The following is a 17,796-nucleotide window of genomic DNA, read 5'->3' as shown; positions in this document are numbered from 1 at the left end:
TGATCATTGTCCAATAAGACAGTCATTTATAGTAGGAAAAGACTAAGGGGATTTGGAAAAAAATTAACTTTTTCTCCTTGGCCTCACAAGGCAGCATGAGGAGCAGTGAATGGAAGACTTGATTTCTGAATAAATTTGTAATAGAATTGTCCTAAAGTATAATGAGGAGGTGGCTTATTTCCCTTCATGCAAAGACTAGATGACCATTTGTGTAGCATGTTTTAGATATGAGCCGGATTAGGCGGCCTTCCAACTTTTGAGTTTTTGTGATTCTGTAACTTACTGGAATGTTAACAACAAGTCCCAACATACCTCAAGGATCAAAAAGTTGGCAAAGAATCAAGAATTACCAAAACTTTCATCTGATTTCTCCTACTCAAGCCCATCAAATATCTGGTTTGTTTTTTTCTCTAAACATAGACATAGACATATAGGTCAAACTGGTGGGTTAAAGCACAATGACAATCAGAACTATATGGCAAGTTAAAACATTGAAAGGGGCAGCAGAGAAAAAAAGGTTTCTGCTCCATAGAAATCTAAGTGTAATATTCAGTCTTAGTCAACTGTTTCATATTTGTACAATTTTCATTGATAAGGTAGGTACTGTTGAGGGCACTGACTGAGAAAAGGTAAGAGTTCTGAGCTTAGAGTCAAAGAAAACCAGAGTCCAAATTCAAATTCAGCCTCAGGTCTGGGTTAATTTGAATTCTGCACAACCTTGGTGGTCTTTTTTTTTTTTTTAAATCAGTAAAAAAAGTATAATGGTACCCATCTCCCAAGGTCATTGTGGGAATCAAATCAGATGTTTGTAAAATGTTTTGCAAATCTGTTAAGTGTTATGTAAATATTAGTTACTTTTAAGAGAAATCAAAACTACCACCAGGAAAGAGGGGACAAAATCATCCTTATGTGCACATATGCTTATTTAGAAAATTTCGTAGAATCAGCAAGGAAACAAATAGGGATGACTAATAGTATTAGTCATGTTAAAAAAAAAAAAGACAAAATAAATCTATAATTAGCATTTCTATATAGTACTAGCAAAAATCAAGAATCAAAGAAATCCTATCCCAATGTATTTGTAGTTATTTAAAGATAACTAACCACAAGACATCCCAAAACTTATGTATAATTGGAGAGATTTATTGATCATATTTGGCCATACCAATGTAAGAAAATTGATGCTAAACTTTAAATTTGATACCATACCAATCAAAACACGGCAACAAATTTACCAGATTTCAAGCTATAGAAAATCCCAACATCTTCAAAACAATTACTGGTTAAACTCAGTAAAGAGTCTGTGAATAGCTCAGTGCAAGACTTTTCCCATTATTGTGAAAATTACTCAAAGCACTTTTTATTCACCAGGAGGTTGGTGACATCATCATCCTATAACCAGGAGCAGCAAAGCAGGGTGTTTAGGAAGAACAAGTATGGATTCAGTGTTGGAGCTGGAAAGCTGAATTGCAGTGCTGGTTCCAATACCAGCCACGTGGTTGTGGGCAGCTATTTGGCAGGAGGCAGTAGCACTGTATTATTAGAAACTTCAGTTTGATGATAGTTTAAAGGCCTGGCTGAGATCTTTGGAAAGGAGAGATATTTAGAATGAAAATTATAACAATGCTCTAGATTGAGAAGGTGTGTGTGTGTGGGAGAAGGGTTTGGGGGGGGAGGGGAGGAATGGCAGGAATCCATTTTGTAAACATTTGAAAATAGTGTTGAAAGGAAAACAATATTGTCACCTGGGCGATCTGAAGCTTCATCTGCTTGATCTGTTTCATGGCTGGGGATGGGTTGGACTGGATGATTTATAAGATTTCTTCTAGCTCTAAATGCTGTGAAAATTTTAAAACATCTGTGGAGTCTGATCCATTTTACAAATGGGGATACTATCACAGGGTACTGAGGAAACTTTCTGAATGCAATTATGTGTATACACACAATGTAACAGCCCTCAGGGTTTTTTTTCTTTACTAATTCAAAATTTTCTTCCATTCCTCTTCAAAGGAAAACCCTTACTAAATCTTGTACCAATGAAAGCCTAAGTAACATTAGCCATGTGGTACTTTTAAGTTTTTTAAAGCTCTTTACATACATTCTCATTTGATCCTCACAACCACTTTCTGAGGTAGGTGGTACACGTATATAAATTTATAGATGAGGAAACTGAGGCTGAGAGGTGACTTGCTTATGGCCATACAGCCTCATTAGATGGAATTGAATTCAAGACCTGGTCTCTCTTCATGCCAAGTGTGACCTTTTTTCTACTACATTATAAGAATACACATTATAAGTTAAACTTAGAATATAATGACAGCAATCAGGTTGGGGGATCTAACTTTCTTTCATATCTAAATGGCAATATCTCTAACACTATGATTTAGAGCAAAGGTTCTAAAACTGGGCTCTGCAAACTTTTTAAAAATAATTTGCTCTTATTTAATAAGTTTCTTTTATGATACTTTATGCATTTAAAACATTCTGAGAAGGCTCCACCAGATTGACAAAAGGGGTCCAGGACACAAGGAAGTTGAAAAATCACTGATTTAGAATTAAATCAGTTTTCGTTTTCTGTAATATTTTCAGAGCACAAGATCAATCAAAAGAACCTGACTTGGTTCTTATTTCAATCCTTGCTATTCATTCAGCACCTTAAAGTTTGTTAAGCATTTTTACTTCAGAATCTCAGCCTTGGGGAAGCAGGTGCTAGTATTATTCCCATTTTACAGATGAGGAATCTCAGATAGTGTTTGAGGCCTTGCTTCCTAGGAGCTTAATGGTCTTTGAGACCACAGTAAGCACAAAATGTACAGAGAAAAGCAAATAAATAGGGGGAAAATGGTGGTGGGATGGGAGGAGCGTTGATTTGTAATTGGGGTAATCAGGCTAAGTACAGAATCAAACTTTGAAGTTAAGAAATTTTAAGAGATGGAAAAAATTAGTGCATTCCAATTTGAGAGACAGCTTACACAAAAGCTTGGAGACAAAATGGAATGATATGTATGGGCACCAGTAAGTAGGCCAGTTGTGCTATACAATGAACTGGGTGAACTAGTAACTTATTAGAAGCTTGGGAAAGTAGACTAGAGCTCAATTGTGAAGATTTTAAAAAGAAAAACCTGAGACATTTATTGTACTTAATCTTTTTAAGGCAAAGGGGTGCTTTTAGAGCAGGCAAATGATCGGATCAGAGGTGTGCTTTAGAAACATCACTTTGCAACTATTAATAGGCCGGAGGCTCCCAGCTCATAGTCTCTATACACTGTTTCTGTTGTATCTCAGAGAAGTTAGGTGACCATTATCTTAACCTCAAATAATATCCTGAGTATATAGATGAGTCAGTTTTTTTTCATTTTACAGTTGGGGAAACTGAGGCCAAGCACATTTAAAGGTTTTTGGCTAAGTTCCCACACAAGTTAGTATCCCTTTTAGATGCAGTTGATTTGATAAGGCCATTTAAACGAAATTATCTTATAGTATTGAGGGCTACAAAGATAACTACTCAGGCTCTATATAATTGTCATACCCTTAAGATTTCTTTGTAAAGGTTTCCATTTAGACCCTGGGAACATTTTGGTTTCCATGGAAATTTTTCTACATACTCAGAGGTGGGTGTTTGTAGTTCTCCTAAGCAGTTCAAATTAAATAAAAATGACTGTTTTAAAAATACATCAACTTGAGACTTTGCAATATCAAATATGGAATTTTCCTTTAAGAATGAACTGGGTATTTTTTCCTATGCACCTATCTAGTGAAGTCAAAGAGGAAATGAAATTTGCTTTCATCTAAGAAGTAATTCTGGGAGTCTAGTGCAGGGCCTTACAACTTTTTCCACAATCAAGAAATTTTTATGGGCCCCTGGGAACATAAATATATAAAATAAGTATACAAATGAAACATTTACTAATAATTTGCAACCCCCCCCTTCAATTAGGAGGCTCCTTTTGGGGTACTGAACAATAGTTTGAGAAGATGGAGTTTAGTGGGCAGGTCAGTCAAGGTCTGAGAAGGAATCTGGATTAGTCTCAGAGCAGTGAACTTAACCTCTAAATGCCCCAGGCACTCCCTAATACAGAAAAGTTAGATAAGTCTTTTTCACAGAGGCACGGGGAGTTTCCTCACAGATAAAAATCACTGGTTCAACAAAGAAAAACAAAAGGCAGCATATTGTAAGGTTCCTACTAGCTCTCTGTGGTTCTAAAATTTCAAAATTCCCAAGTCACTTTATATGTTTTTGAAGAGAGAGAGGAGAATGTGGTATACAAGCAAATGTACCTATGACCACAAAGGTAAAACATTCAGAGCACAATGAGTGCTTAACTACAGCCCACTGCAGCTCCTGGTTGACTTTTATGAACACCAAAGCATTTAATAGATTACTACTATGTACCAGGATTACGCAAAGACAAAAACCCCTTTACTCATGTATCTTTACAGGCTGATTGACTTATTCCCAGAATTTGAATTCTGCCTCTTGTCCCATAGCACAAGATGAATTTGAATGGTTTTCCTAACTTGGCTGCCTTGGTAAAGGGGAAAAGAGTCTTTACTTCCACTCCGCAAGAGATCAAACAACCTTAGTCATAGCCAAGAGCCTGAGCTGTTTTTTTTAAAACAGATTTTCAAAAACACCATTGGTGTAACTCTGTAATTCAATTAAATTGAATCCATATTCGATTCTGTTGGCTTAGCTGGTTAGAGTGGAGCATTCAAGCCCAAGGTCAAGGTTTTATTCCCAAATTATCTTGTAAGCATTACACTAACTCCTCCCCTCCTCCCCTTTAAAGTTAAATTGATAAAAGTTATTTGAATTTGGAACTTATTGAAATTGGGACTATTTTTGCTTTTGCAGACCCAATAGTTTAACATTGGGCCATAGTAGACATTCAATAATCCCTGTTTAATTGCCATACTAAAGACATGGGAGAAATTGGGCTGGGGCAAAGCATATTCACTTACTGAAAAACTCAGTAACCTTATGAAGGCAGTTCAGAAACCTCTTTTCCTATCTGAAAATAGAAAATATCTAAATAGACTTATGGGTGGCAGTATTAAAACTCCATATAGTTTGTATAGAATCCTCTAGAGTTCCAAAAAAACTTAAGGGTGTCCAAATGCAAACCCTTCTTTCAATTAGCGCATCAGCCCCAAAGGGGCAGAATATTTTGCAAATATTAGAACTTTGTTGAGTATGACAACTCATCCCGGTTTAAAAACAAAATACAAACCTCCCTCCCCTACTTTGCCGTTTTCTTTCATTTAGAAATGTGCAATTTCTCAATTTCTTGGCATTCAAGTTTGTACAGGACTGTCCTCAATTTATGACCAAACCTACAAAGAAGTTCAACTTAGTATGAAGCACAAGTGTTTTTATGTAATTCTCATCGGAAAGTCGAAACACATTTGCAATCTGAAAGCATCTTCCCCAGATGCTCCTTTCATCTGGAAGCTATCAGAGACGGACGGGTTCCGGAGACAAGAGATCACTGTCTCCGTTCTCATTAGGAGCATCACCCATTTGGGATGGAGGCAGATGACCGGATCTCCAATAAGATAGTAAAATCGCATACACCCAAAGAGGGTTGGAGGTAACCGGCGTAGGCTCAGCTCCGCATTCCCGCGGCTGGAAGCTGCGCCCCTCCCCCCGTAGCAGCTCCGAGGGGCGGCGTTTCCGGTGAAAAAGAACAGCCTGCACCCTTGGGTGTCTGGGCTGGGTAGGCTAATATCTCAATCTTCACTGGGAGACTTCACGATCCCCATTTAATTCTTTTCTTTGGAACAGACCAGCCAATAGCCCTTTCCAGACACTGACCGGGCGGGAAGACACCGGGGGGAAATGGACTGGCGTCCACGTAGGGGCCACATCCCACTCCAGCGCCTGGGCCCTTCCTCTTCTATTGTTCATGCTGATCCCGATGGGGCGGGGGCGGGCATCTTCCCCCAAGATAGTACGTGAGGCCAGGCTCAAGGCTTAGAGACCCGCCTCGGAGACACGCAGCGGTCACCTCCCTTTTCCCCCGCAGCTCGCCGGCCCAAGGACGATCTGAGGGCGGCCCTAGAAATGCCAGATGAAGTCCCAGAGCAGAGGGGGAGGGAGCGTTTTGGGCAAGGGAGGTGCGAGGCCCACGCCCCGCAGCTGGGGGTGGGGTGGGGTGGCTTCGGCACGTGCTTGCGCCCTCCCCCACTTCTTCCCACGCCGGCCAGCGCACCCGCCCGCCCCTCCCCTCTGCCTCCACAAAATGGCGCCTGCACTGCCCTGTACTACAAAATGGCGCCCGGCGGGGCGGGTGCAGGCGGGCTCCGGAAAGCTCCGGCGTCTATGGCCCGGCTCCTCCGCGTAGGGCCCAGCATCTGACCGGTACTGCAGCCTGGGATCGCCGCTCCCCCACGTCCGTGTCTGTGTCCGTCAGCCCGGCCTCGGCCCAGTGCCAGATGGGCCTAAAGCCCAAGCAAACGGCGACTTGTCGCGCAGTGCTTGTAGCTAGATAGAGTGAGAAAAGGCCGCACGGAGAGTGGGGTTCACGGTGGAGGCGATAGCTGTGCGGCCCTGCCTAGGCTTTGTTCTGACTCTTGCTTTCCAGAAACTTCTCAGGGAAACTCAGCAAAACAAAAAACAAAAACCTATCCCAACAGAAAAAAAACTAAACCCAGTCACCGAAGCCGCCGCCTAGCTGCGCGTGCGCAAGGGGCGGGGGTGGGGAGGGAAGGACGGGGGTGGGGGATTCTCTTCACTTCTCCCAGGGCCAAGAGAACTTTCCCCTTCCCCCATTTTTTTTTTTTTTTTTTTTTTTGGTGTATGTGTGTGTGTGTGTGTGGGTGTATATGTGTGTGTATATGCGCGCCCCGCATGGCTGCGCAGTCGCAGTGCGGACATTCCTAGGTCGAAGTCGAGGGGCTGGGGGGAGGGGCGCGCCTGCGCCTTGGAGCCATCGCGGTTTTTCCTTGCACTTCTGCGGCGACGACGGCAGCAGCGGCAGCACAACTTCTTCTCCTGATACTCGTCGCCGTTCTCCGGCTGCTTTTCTGCCTACATCGGTTCCGAGTGCTTATACCTTCCACAATCCTTCGGCCTGCGCGGCCCGTGTGTCTACTTCTTCGTCTGGACTGGATGTGGACGCTCAGGGTCGGGTGGGCTGGGGGTGTCAAGCCGGAGCCGCCCGGGAGAGCCAACGAGGTTGAGACGGAGGCTCGGTGGGCGTTAGACGGTGGAGTGGGGCTGCGGTTACCATGGCAACGGCCGTTGGCACCATCACCCCCACCCCCGCTCCCGGGCTGCGTTCTCTCCCGCCTCCCTTTTCTCTTCTTCGATGCCGCGCCTCGGGAATATTGTGGAAGCGACTCCCGCCACCGTGTGACATTAAAAACAAAACCAAAAACAAAACCCAACCCAAAACGAAAGCACCGCCACCCGACCCGAGAACCTTAACCTTCCTCAACCTTGGCTCTTGCACCCGCGCCCCCAAGTGCACACTGGGCCCCGGAGGGGAAGCCGGCTCCGCCCGAGTTTCCCTCCTCCCTCTGCAGCTGCTTCACAAAGAAGGGTTGGCATTGGGCGTGCGCCCTTGCAGGTGGTCCTCCCGAGGCGCCCGGAGCTATTAACACCTTCATCTCCCCCTCCCCCCAAACAAGCTGCCCAACCCAGAAAACTAGGATTTGGTTCTGGAAGAAAGCAAAAGTCATCATTTCTAAAAGCTTGACACGTCATTTCCAATTCGGTATTTTGTGAGCCTTTTGGCCATGACCTTGCCCTGAAGTGTCCTGGCGGAAGCTAGCAAGCCCATGGGGTGTGTGTGTGTGTGTGTGTGTGTGTGTGTGTGTGTACGCGCGCGTGCACAATGCTGAGGTCATCTTAGGTCATCCTACGGACCTTAGTCATTCCATAGCCGCTAACGAGGAGGGGTGCTTTTCCTACTGGTGGGAATTCTGGTTGGATGTACCAGATCCTTGTAAGGAGGTCGGTTCGTAAAAGGAAGTTTGAAGCACTAAGAAGCAACATTCTTCTCTGTTAATATGGCTATAATAGAGGCATGTTACAAGGTTCACTGTCTTAAGTATTTCTGTCGTGAATTAATCTTGCAGAAACTATAGTTAGTGGTCTCTGCCAAATTGCAACTGTAATAAAGTTGACAAGAGAGGGAAAAATCTTAGAACGTTACTTGCAAATATCCTTAAGTAGGAAGCTTTTACATGAGTGTTTTTTAGTGTTAATGGCTGAAAACTAGATTTTTGAGGGAAGTTTAATGCACTGAGGTTTAAAACTATAAAGAGGGGGGAAAAATTTGGTTTTAAAATCCTTTTGTGTCGAAGCAGAGCCACAAAGTATTTTTTTTTTCAACGTGGAATTTGTGAATCAAGGGGTATGTTCCAGAATTTTATTTTCTTTTTAAACTCAAGTAGGTTTTGAGGCTGGGGGAGATAACAAAGAAATTTTCCAGTGAACAGATAACGCAGATAAAGCTCTGTTTTAGAAATTTTGGAATTTAGGCTGCTCGACAGGTTTGGTTTTTTCCCCTTTTTCTGAAGAAAAAGTCATTCTGACAATTATTCAGCATTTGTTAAGTAAGATGTGGGTATTCTCTTAAGGCAGTCTTTTCTTCCTTAATTTTGAAATATTTTTTGAAAGTCATTTTAAATGTGCTTTTTAATGTTTATATGTATTTAATACGTCAGCCACAAATACTGGAATTGAATTTTTCTTAGACATAAAATAAAATGTTATTGTCTAATTCAAAAATGCTTCCTGTTCTACCTGGTTTCTAAATAGAGGCGTGGTGATTTTCTTTTATGTTTGGGAGGTTCCAGATTTCTAACAGTGGAATATTACAAACGTTAGTAATACTATCTCAAAGTGACAATTGACTACCATTAATTTTTTTTTTAATTATCAAAAACTGGGGACTGTTAATGGAATTTATCCAAGTTTTTTTTTTTTTTTGCCTGTGTTTTCCAGTGCCTAATATAGTGTTTAACAATGGTATTAACTTATTAAATGCTTCTTGAATTGAAATGTTGAACCTTTAAGTTCTTGCTTTCAGAGGAAATGCTATTTACAGCATAACCATTTTTTCTGCTTAAATTCTTACCTTCAGTCTTTTTCTGGACCTGTGATTATAGACATCACAAAGGTGCTTTAAATACTTGATTTCTGGGTCTGTTAAATATCTGTAAGCCTTAGTCAGGTTATTATGTGATGTATTTTATTTAGAATGAATACTATTGAGATTCCATTATATTCAGTGAGATGCATTTTTCTAAATTCATAGGTTGTCACTAAATAATAAATTTTGTTTACTTTTGCAGTAGTTTAAAGAGTTTATTTTAGCCTTTTTAGACCATGAGGGGATGAGGCCTCAATATGATATGATGTTGTGAGGATCTTTGCTGCGAAGGTTAATTATTGGGTGAGTTTTGGAAGTATTATATTTCCTATTTTGGAATTAGTACTTGTCTTAGGTGAATTCTTCAAATGAACCACTCATATCTCATGCATTTGTGAATTAGGCAAATATATTAAAACCAGTTTTTGAGAGGGTGAGAGAATTTGAACTAAGTGATTGCTGAAAGAATCTCCATCAACTGACTTTAAATGTCAGTCATTAATACTGGGTATCAGCTACAGTGGCATTATTTTCCGAAATGTAAGGGACAGATTATTTTAGTAGTCTGGAAAAATGCTAGAAGCATAAGAATTCATTAAAAAAAATTAAATCAGTTACTCTTTTTTTCCCCCTCCTTAAAGGAACTCCAATGTAATTTTCCAGCTTTCTTGGAAGGATGAATGGTTTAAATTAATTTACAAAATGGCTTCAAGGCATCTGATGAAAAAAATCTTTCTAGGTATTAGAGGGAGATTTAGCAATTTATTTATAGATCAAAGGACCACAGATAGGAGATTTAGAGCTGGAAGAAGAACCTGAGAAGAAATAATCTCTGAAACCCCATTTTATAGATGCAGAAACGGAAGTTTAAAGGAGTTTAGGGATTTGTCTAAGATTACATAGGTAGTATCTGGCAGATGCAGCATTTGAACCCAGATTTCTTTTATTATGCCGTTGTGCATAATGCCACCTGGATGAACCTTCTGTTATGAGTACTGTTGAATTAATGAGTGAAATTCTCATTTGAGTCCTTTGGAAAATGGCAGGAAGTCAAATATCTTTCTAAACTCATAGCTTCTGATAGCTGACTTTATTTGCTGTTCTTAAAGGAAGCTGCTTTATAAAAGATGTAGCAGGAGAAGGAAGAGTTTACAATTGCCATTGATTTATGGCTACAAAGTGTTCTTATACAAACATGGAAAATTCTCGAGCTTAGAGCTTTGACTATTTGAGAGCTTTTTTTGATATGTGTCCTACTGTCTACAATGGAAGGAGTATTTGATCTGGAGCCTTGAGTGTGATTCCGGCTCTGATCTCTTAGAAAGCAGGGTGATCCTGAGCAAATCACTGGGCTTCTTTGTGACTTGGTTTTCATATCTGTAAAATGGCAGTGACAATAATGTAATATCCACCTCACAAGATTGAGGAAAGAAAACATTGTAAACCTTAAAGAGCTATGTAAATGGGAATGGATAATGTTGTTAATATTACATCCATAACATTTATATGGCATCATTAGTTTGGGAATTTAAAAAAATGTATACTGTGAAAAAATTAATTTCAGTAGATTAGAATAGGAAAGAAGTTCATTTATGAATGTATTCTTATAGGGGGGCAATATTTGTATTCAATTCAGCAAATCTATTTAATTCCTTGTACTTAGGTACATTACTGAAACTACCAAGACAAAATGAACATGATCTTTGCCCTCAAGGACCCTTAATTCTACTGGGGATGGTTGTAAAAATATAATTTGAGGAGAGAGTACTAACAACTAGGAAGGAGAAAATTAATTGAACCTCAGCATTTTCAGAGGTGGAATTGAGGAGGGGCTTATTAAATGTCTGGTCACTATTCTGTATCTTTGCTTAAGGATGGAGGTATTGATTGTACCTTCTGGAGTAACTAACGTAGCATATCATTCAAATGAGGAGTGGGATGCCCAGATGCTTTCACCAACTGTGCTTCCATATGCATGAGTGAATCTTCTGAGCATGCTCAGAATCCTTAAGCTAGTAAGCATTCAGTGGGAAAAGAAGACCTGATTAAAAACAAGAATTTTAGAAATTTTCTTTTGCAAGTGGCTGTTTTAATGTCACTTTCCTAATCATGCACAGTGCTCAAATGAAGAACTATACTGTCCATTTATTTTACATTAAAGAGATCACACATCCTACTTCCTTTTTTTGTTTTAAAGACAGCAATTATTTATTCTTTAAGATGAATATGATATCGTCAGAAATAAACAAAAAGCATATTATCTATTTTTTAAAAAAAGTTTTATTCTTTTGAAGAATTTTGCTCTTATTACAAGTCTTAGGAAAGAGAAGAGATTTGGCCAGTTTCTCCTGAAACTTTGCCAGTAGTCAGGAATGAATAAACATTTGGTTTGGGGCTTTGCAAAGTTCATTGTATAGAGTAGTTAAAAAGCTTTTTAAAGTTGTGAAAGCTATCACAACAGGAAAGATCAGCCCCAAATAACAGGGCTTGATTGCATGCTTCATATTTCAGTCATCACTGCACACTGATTTGAATTGGACTTTTGATAATGAAAGTGCTTAGACATATAAATGGGTATATACTTTACTTTTACTTTATATTTCATTTAATTGCATTTGTTTTTAATGATTGAAAGTATTTTTGTTTTCTCTCTACTATTTCTCTAAGTTTAATGAAAAGTTCTATTTATTACCCAGTAGAATGCTATACTTATATATGCTATACAGAAAAATGCTATACTTAATGCATTAACTTTTTATAAAATTGTATTGAAGTCTCTTGCTTCTTGAATCATCTTATTTATCCCCACTGTCCCTCCCCTTCCCAGAGAACCATCTGAAGTGACAAATGGTATTTTTAAAAAGGGGTGGGGAGAGAACACAATTGATTGATCCATGGGAAGAATGTGGAAAATGTGCACTATGTTACATATGTGGACTTCCCATCTCCATAAAAGATATATTGGAAGTGTCGCCTTGTATCAATTCATTTGGCTCCTGCTTGAGCTTTATAATTTTGTTACATTCACTTTTGATTTTTTGACATGTTGTTCTTTCCATTTACCTTATGATAATCATTATGTATATTGTTTTCTTGGCTCTATTTCTGTCTGCATCAGTTCATATAGCTCTTTCCATGCTTTTCTATAATTCAAGACAAACATTTCTTACAGTGCAGTAATATTCCATTACATTCTATACCACAATTTATTTAGCTATTCCCTAGCATATGGGTATCTACTTTGTTTCCATTTTTTTGCTACCATAAAACCTATGCAGCATTAACATTTTAAAAGAAACATATAGTTTTCTCAGAATTGTAAGTTAGTCCAATGCCAGCATAATATAAAGTGCAATTTTTCTCTCCAGTAAATTTCTTTAATTTGGATTAAGCGGTTTACTGTTTGTCAAAGGGGGGGTACCTTTTTGTTCTCAGAAACAGTAAGCTATTGTTTTACTCAGTCCAGTAACAAGAAAATACATCTGTTTAGACTCATATCCTTTGACAACATAAGCTGAGAATTATTTCAGTAATCCTAAATTGAGAAACATGTAGATTTGTTTTTTAAAAATGAACATTTTGTTTCTATAGCTATTTTTAGAGTTCACTGAAAAGGAGATTTTTTCTGGTAAGGATACCAGTTTGTTTAATAACTGAGGTTTCAAAAAGAGTTTTGTTTATTTTAAATTTAAGCCATTAAACAGATTTCTTTTAATTGATGAACTTTTATTTATACCAAAGGTAGTTTGTTGTCCTCATTTGACACTTGACTGTCTTATTATCCCCAAAGATCTTTAATCCTCTGGATACTTTGCATTCACTTTCAATTTAAATTCTTCTACCACTTAAAGAATAAGATTAATATTTTGTAATTTCAAATGAAGTTTTAGCAAGTTTCTTTTGTGTACTTTTACACAAATGGATTCTTTCCAGAAAACCTTTAGCATATTCTCTGAGTATTGGTTTCTCTTTGTTATAAATATGATGCTTTTAAAATTTTATTATGTTCTTATTCTTGTATCCCCAGGAAAGTAAATAGCTTTTGATTATTTTTTTCCTTAAGCATTCTTTTTTGTATCTGTATTCTAAATTCATGGATAGATATAAAATATTTATAATTGTCAACACTACTGTATTATTGTGCTTTCTTTTAACTGATAGGAAGGAGTTGAAAAATAGTTTTTTTCCAGTTTTTTTTTTCCAGACTCTGGGTTTTCCTAAACCATTCAAGAGATATATTTGTTTGCATAATTACATGTGCTATTTTCTGAACCTTTCCAGCTTCCATGTCACAGACTTAAAAAAAAAAAAAATCCCTGTGTCTTAAGCAAAGTCTTGTTCTCCATGGTAATGCTTTGGTCTTTCCCAGAGGTTACAGCTAATTTGTAATTCATCACACTTTATGTGGATAATTTGCATGATTTCTTCAAATATGCCCTGGCCTTTGGTTGTTTGTTTTGAAACATGTTTCACTGGAAAAGTGTAAGATAGTTGTTTTATCAGTTGCCACCTCATATACTCTAGGCAAGTGGTGTCAAACTCAAAGAGAAACAGGAGGCATTAAATGTAATAAGAATCTCTTGAGAGGTTGCATGTTAACTTTAGTTTTAAAATGCAATATTAACTGGCTTTATTGTATTTTAATGTATTTTGTTACATATATCCCAATTACAATTTAATCTCATTTGGGCCCTATAAATCCTTTTAACTTTGATAACTCTGTTCATTAGTTTCTGAAATAGTTTGCTGTTTTTCAGACTACTTATTGAAAAGTTTTGGTACAGAAATTACTCGTATTTGTGCCACTCCTAAATCTCAAAGCAGACTCTTCTTTTTTCCTCTATTACTCAGGACTATATCTTTATAGTTCATTCAGGTCAAAAACTTGGATTTCATTCTGTGGGTCTTTTGTGGGGACACTGAGATTGGTCCTTAAGGGTGGCACTGTTTTAAATTTCTTCCTATTACGCTGCTATGGTTTTTTAAAGCTGTTTTCAACCCCTAGACCTTCTTTTTCTGTCCTTTCCTCTTACTGAAGTCCCTAAAATAAGCAGGGATGAAAATGGCTTGTTAAAATAAAAAATGGAAACCACACATTTGGAAAACAGCATTGAAAATAAGCCTGTTAAACCAGTAGACCTACAATTTGGAGAATTTACAAGTAAATTGTCAAAATCCCAAACCCAATTTGATGGGAAAAAAAATCTAAGTTGGCAAGGTTGGCCCTTGAACTGGCTTATCATGTACTGTAATTGTTGCTATGGTGTATTTGTTTCCTACAGCTTGCAAGTGTGTAATGTTGGGGCCTTGCTGAATCCTGGAATGTCCTCAATGATAGCGGATAGTGATTAGGTCAGTGGATCTAATTTATGGAGACAAGCTTATAAAATACAGTATAGAGTGAATAAAGAAATTGATGAGACTGGATTATAGTTTGATGCTCTTATTGCTCCTTAACTCAATCCTTAAGAAATTTTTTAAAAATTAAAACAGACTAAAGTATAAACTTTGAAGCTTGATTTACTTGATAGTTTGAGGATCATATGACTATGGAATACAAGTGCTGTCTTGTTAAGGGAAAATTTTCCTTATCAATATTGATATTTCTGTGAATATGAAAAATAAAGATGTCAGTGTGTGAGAATAAAATGTATATTCATTTAAAAAATACAACCAAATGTTTGTTTTCGAAGGGATCTACCTAGTATTTTTCTCTTGGAGGCCTTTTCATTCTGATTGTTCCCGTAATCACCAGCTCCCCCACTTAACTGTGGGAGTGACTGCAACGGGCTTAACGTGGTGCAAATTGCTCCCTTAGGATTTTGCCTCTTCGCTGAACCGAGTCGGGTTCGGGCCTTGGGGGAATCCCTCTTTCGTCTAAGCCCACTTTTAAAGAACAACTGATCTCAGAGAGGTCTGATTCGTCTCCCTCTTCTCTTCCCCGAGGTTTGTTATCGGTAAACAAACTCTCGGCTCCGTGCAAAGTTACTCATTGAACTGGTTTCTACTTAAGAAACCGCCCTATGTTCTAAGATAGCAGATCCTGGGGAAATTCGGAGAGGGTCCCGATGACCAGGCGGGACTTCGGGGTGAGGGGGTTGTCGGCGCCGCCAGCCGGAATAGCCATAGCTAGCACTCACAATGCGCTTTGGGGTTTGCCCTTGCTTCCGTGTGTCCGCTCCCTGGAGGTGATGACTCGTCCCCATTACACAGATGAGGAAGCTGGGCCTAGGGGTGGGAGCAGGGACTTCTTCGACCCTTAACCTAGAAAGATGGTCCCCTACAGACTCTTTTCCTTTTCCCGTAGCTGGCGAGGAGTAGCGCAAGATTTCAGGGAGAAACCTTAAGATGCTCCGCTACCTCCAAGGGGGCCTCCTTCCCTCCGGGCCTAGGCTCGGAGGGGAAGAGAAACCTTAGTTGGCTTTCTAGTCGCGCGGCTGCGCACTGAAGGAGCTACGAGCTTTGGGTCTCTGTCCCCTCCTTCCCTCCCTCCTCCTTCCCTTCCTCCCGCCTCTCCGCGCCTGCGCATCTGACTGGAAGACTAGCGGAGCCGAGGCTTCACTGGGCGCGCACCCGCCGCAGAGAGCAGAAGAGCGGGCGGGCGGGCTGGCGCGCGCGTGCGCCGGTGAGAAGCGTCCGGACTCAGGCAGGCGGCGAGCTCCGCCGTCGACGCCGTCGGCGTGGGGCTTCGCCCCTCCTCCCGCTCCCCCTCCCCCTCTCCTTCCCCCTCCCCCTCCCCTGCCCTCCCTCCCGCCCCCCGAAGCCTCCAGTGCGCATGCGCCGCCGCAGCGCGAGGGTCGGGTGCGAGTGTGTGGAGGAGCCAGAGCGGAGCGGGGAGTCCGGAGAGTCAGAACCTGGGGGAGAGGAATGGTGTCTGCACGGGGGGGAGCCGGAGGAGCCGCCGCCGCCGCCGCCGCTGCCGACGCCGCAGCCGCCGCCGTCGCCGCCGCAGCTGCCGCCGCCGCCGCAGCTCCCGCTCCGGCTCCGGCTCCCGCTCCGGCTCCCGCTCCCGCCTCCCGGGGCTGAGGGTCCCGCACGGAGCCGGGGGGGCAGGACGAGGAGGAGGCGGAGGAGGAGGAGGAGGCGGCGGAGGAGGAGGAGGAGGTGGCGGAGGAGGGGGAGGCGGAGGAGCCGCCGCCGCCGGAGCCGCCCCCGGGCCGCTGCCCAGCATGGTCCGGGAAACCAGGCACCTCTGGGTGGGCAACTTACCGGAGAACGTGCGGGAAGAGAAGATCATCGAGCATTTCAAACGGTGAGTGAGCGAGCGAGCGAGCTCGTCCGCCCGAGCCGGGCCCGCCCGCCCGGGGCCTCCCCCAACTCAGAGCCGGCGCCGGCCGGGGCCCGGCCCGGGGAGCCGAACGGGCGAAGGGCGCCCCGCCCCCGGTCTCTGGAGCGGGAGGCCCGCCGAGCCCGTTGCTGCCGGCGAGCCCCCCCCCCCCAACTCCGGCCCCGGACCGGCCCGGCCCGGCCCCGACCTGACCCTCAAGATCTGCACCCCGGCGGGCCAGGCCCCTTGAGGAAGGGAGGAAAAGGGAGCCGGGCCTGGCAGCCCAGGGCACTCACCTGCTGGCCCGGGGAAAGAGCCGTGTCTCGCACTAGTAGGTTTTAGCTAATCTGGGGTGCCCGACACTCCTCGGGGATGGGAGCTGCTCCTCCTTCCACCCCCTCCCTCCCCATCCCCTACCCCCAACAATCCTCATGGACTCCGAGATGGGAAACTCTGGAGTCGCATAGCAACTCCTGCTCCTGCCGCTGCTCTGCTGCTGCCGCTCCAGCTCCAAGCTCGACCCGAGGATCCGGTGGAAATTGTCTCTGCCTTTCAAAAAGGGCTTTTGTGCGAAAGGAACACAATACCGAAAGGAATATTTTGGTAGGGTATACTGAGAGAAATCTTGGAACTGGGAATCCGAGAATGGATGAAGCTGCTAGACGGTTGGGAACCTTTTACCTGGAAGATATTAAATGGAAGTGGAAAACCTGGAGTTTTATCGTGGGGAGTTCGATGCTTGGAAATCACAGTTGGTGCTTATTTCCCTTTCCCTCGTTTCTGCCTTCTCCAGTCTTTTGGATAAGAAACAAGACTGGTGGGAACTAAATGGTTGCAGTGTAGAAATCATTTAATCTTTTTGAAGAAATCAACCTCAAATAGGATGTTAGTCTACAACAAAGCTCTGGGATTTCTAATTACTGCAGGCTGTACTGGTATTGTTGATTGCACATTTATTCTTAAAACCGTCCTCATAGGTACCTTAAATGGTTAAGAAATGCTTGGCTCTGATGAGAAGATGTAATCCGCTTTCCAGAGTTTTATTTGTTAAATATATGAAGTTTGCTTCTAGTGCATGTTTAATGTGTCAGGTGGCATTTTAACAATCCCTTTTCTTTGTGAGAGACAGGTACTGTAAGTGATTGGAGATTGGGAGCCCAGGATAAGATTTGTGATTTGCATTGCCAAGCTATTTTAGTCAGGAACAATTTATAAAATATTTTCAAATTGTCTGGAAGAGATCTTGATAGTCCCCGTTTTCAAAGCCATTCACTCCCCCTCCCCTTTCAAGGCTCGTTCTCTTAATCCCTTCTGCCACTGTTTGGGTTTCATGAGTGTAGGAAAATTGTGGAGCGTCCTGATTAGTGAGTCACCATGGGAAAAACAGAGTCGGTTGCTCGCACATGAGCAGCTCGGATCAGGAAATGG

At 41.8% G+C, this 17,796-nt stretch overlaps 1 protein-coding gene and 1 long non-coding RNA gene across 6 annotated transcripts in view; one reads left to right on the top strand and one right to left on the bottom strand.

The window, feature by feature from the left end:
- Positions 1-1,122: 1,122 nt before the first annotated feature.
- Positions 1,123-16,033, bottom strand: LOC127555840 (uncharacterized). The gene is made up of 2 exons (XR_007952300.1): positions 15,242-16,033; positions 1,123-14,707 (listed from the first exon to the last, which is right to left on the bottom strand). It is a non-coding gene; the product is annotated as an uncharacterized LOC127555840 (long non-coding RNA).
- A 207-nt stretch (positions 16,034-16,240) lies between these two features.
- Positions 16,241-17,796, top strand: part of SPEN (spen family transcriptional repressor) — a 78,508-nt gene continuing 76,952 nt past the window's right edge. For 3 of the 5 annotated variants that reach the window (XM_051988464.1, XM_051988463.1, XM_051988462.1), the window contains exon 1: positions 16,243-16,353. In XM_051988464.1, coding sequence (XP_051844424.1) covers positions 16,271-16,353 — 83 coding nt within the window. In that variant the 5' untranslated portion in view covers positions 16,243-16,270. Of the gene's footprint in view, positions 16,354-17,796 lie in introns of all 5 variants that reach the window. The other 2 variants (XM_051988466.1, XM_051988465.1) reach the window with 2 other exon arrangements.

Source organism: Antechinus flavipes, chromosome 3 (assembly GCF_016432865.1).
Source record: "Antechinus flavipes isolate AdamAnt ecotype Samford, QLD, Australia chromosome 3, AdamAnt_v2, whole genome shotgun sequence".
Classification (NCBI taxonomy): Eukaryota; Metazoa; Chordata; class Mammalia; order Dasyuromorphia; family Dasyuridae; genus Antechinus; species Antechinus flavipes.
Note: the sequence above shows the minus strand (reverse complement) of the source record. Positions and strands in the feature narration are given on the sequence as shown.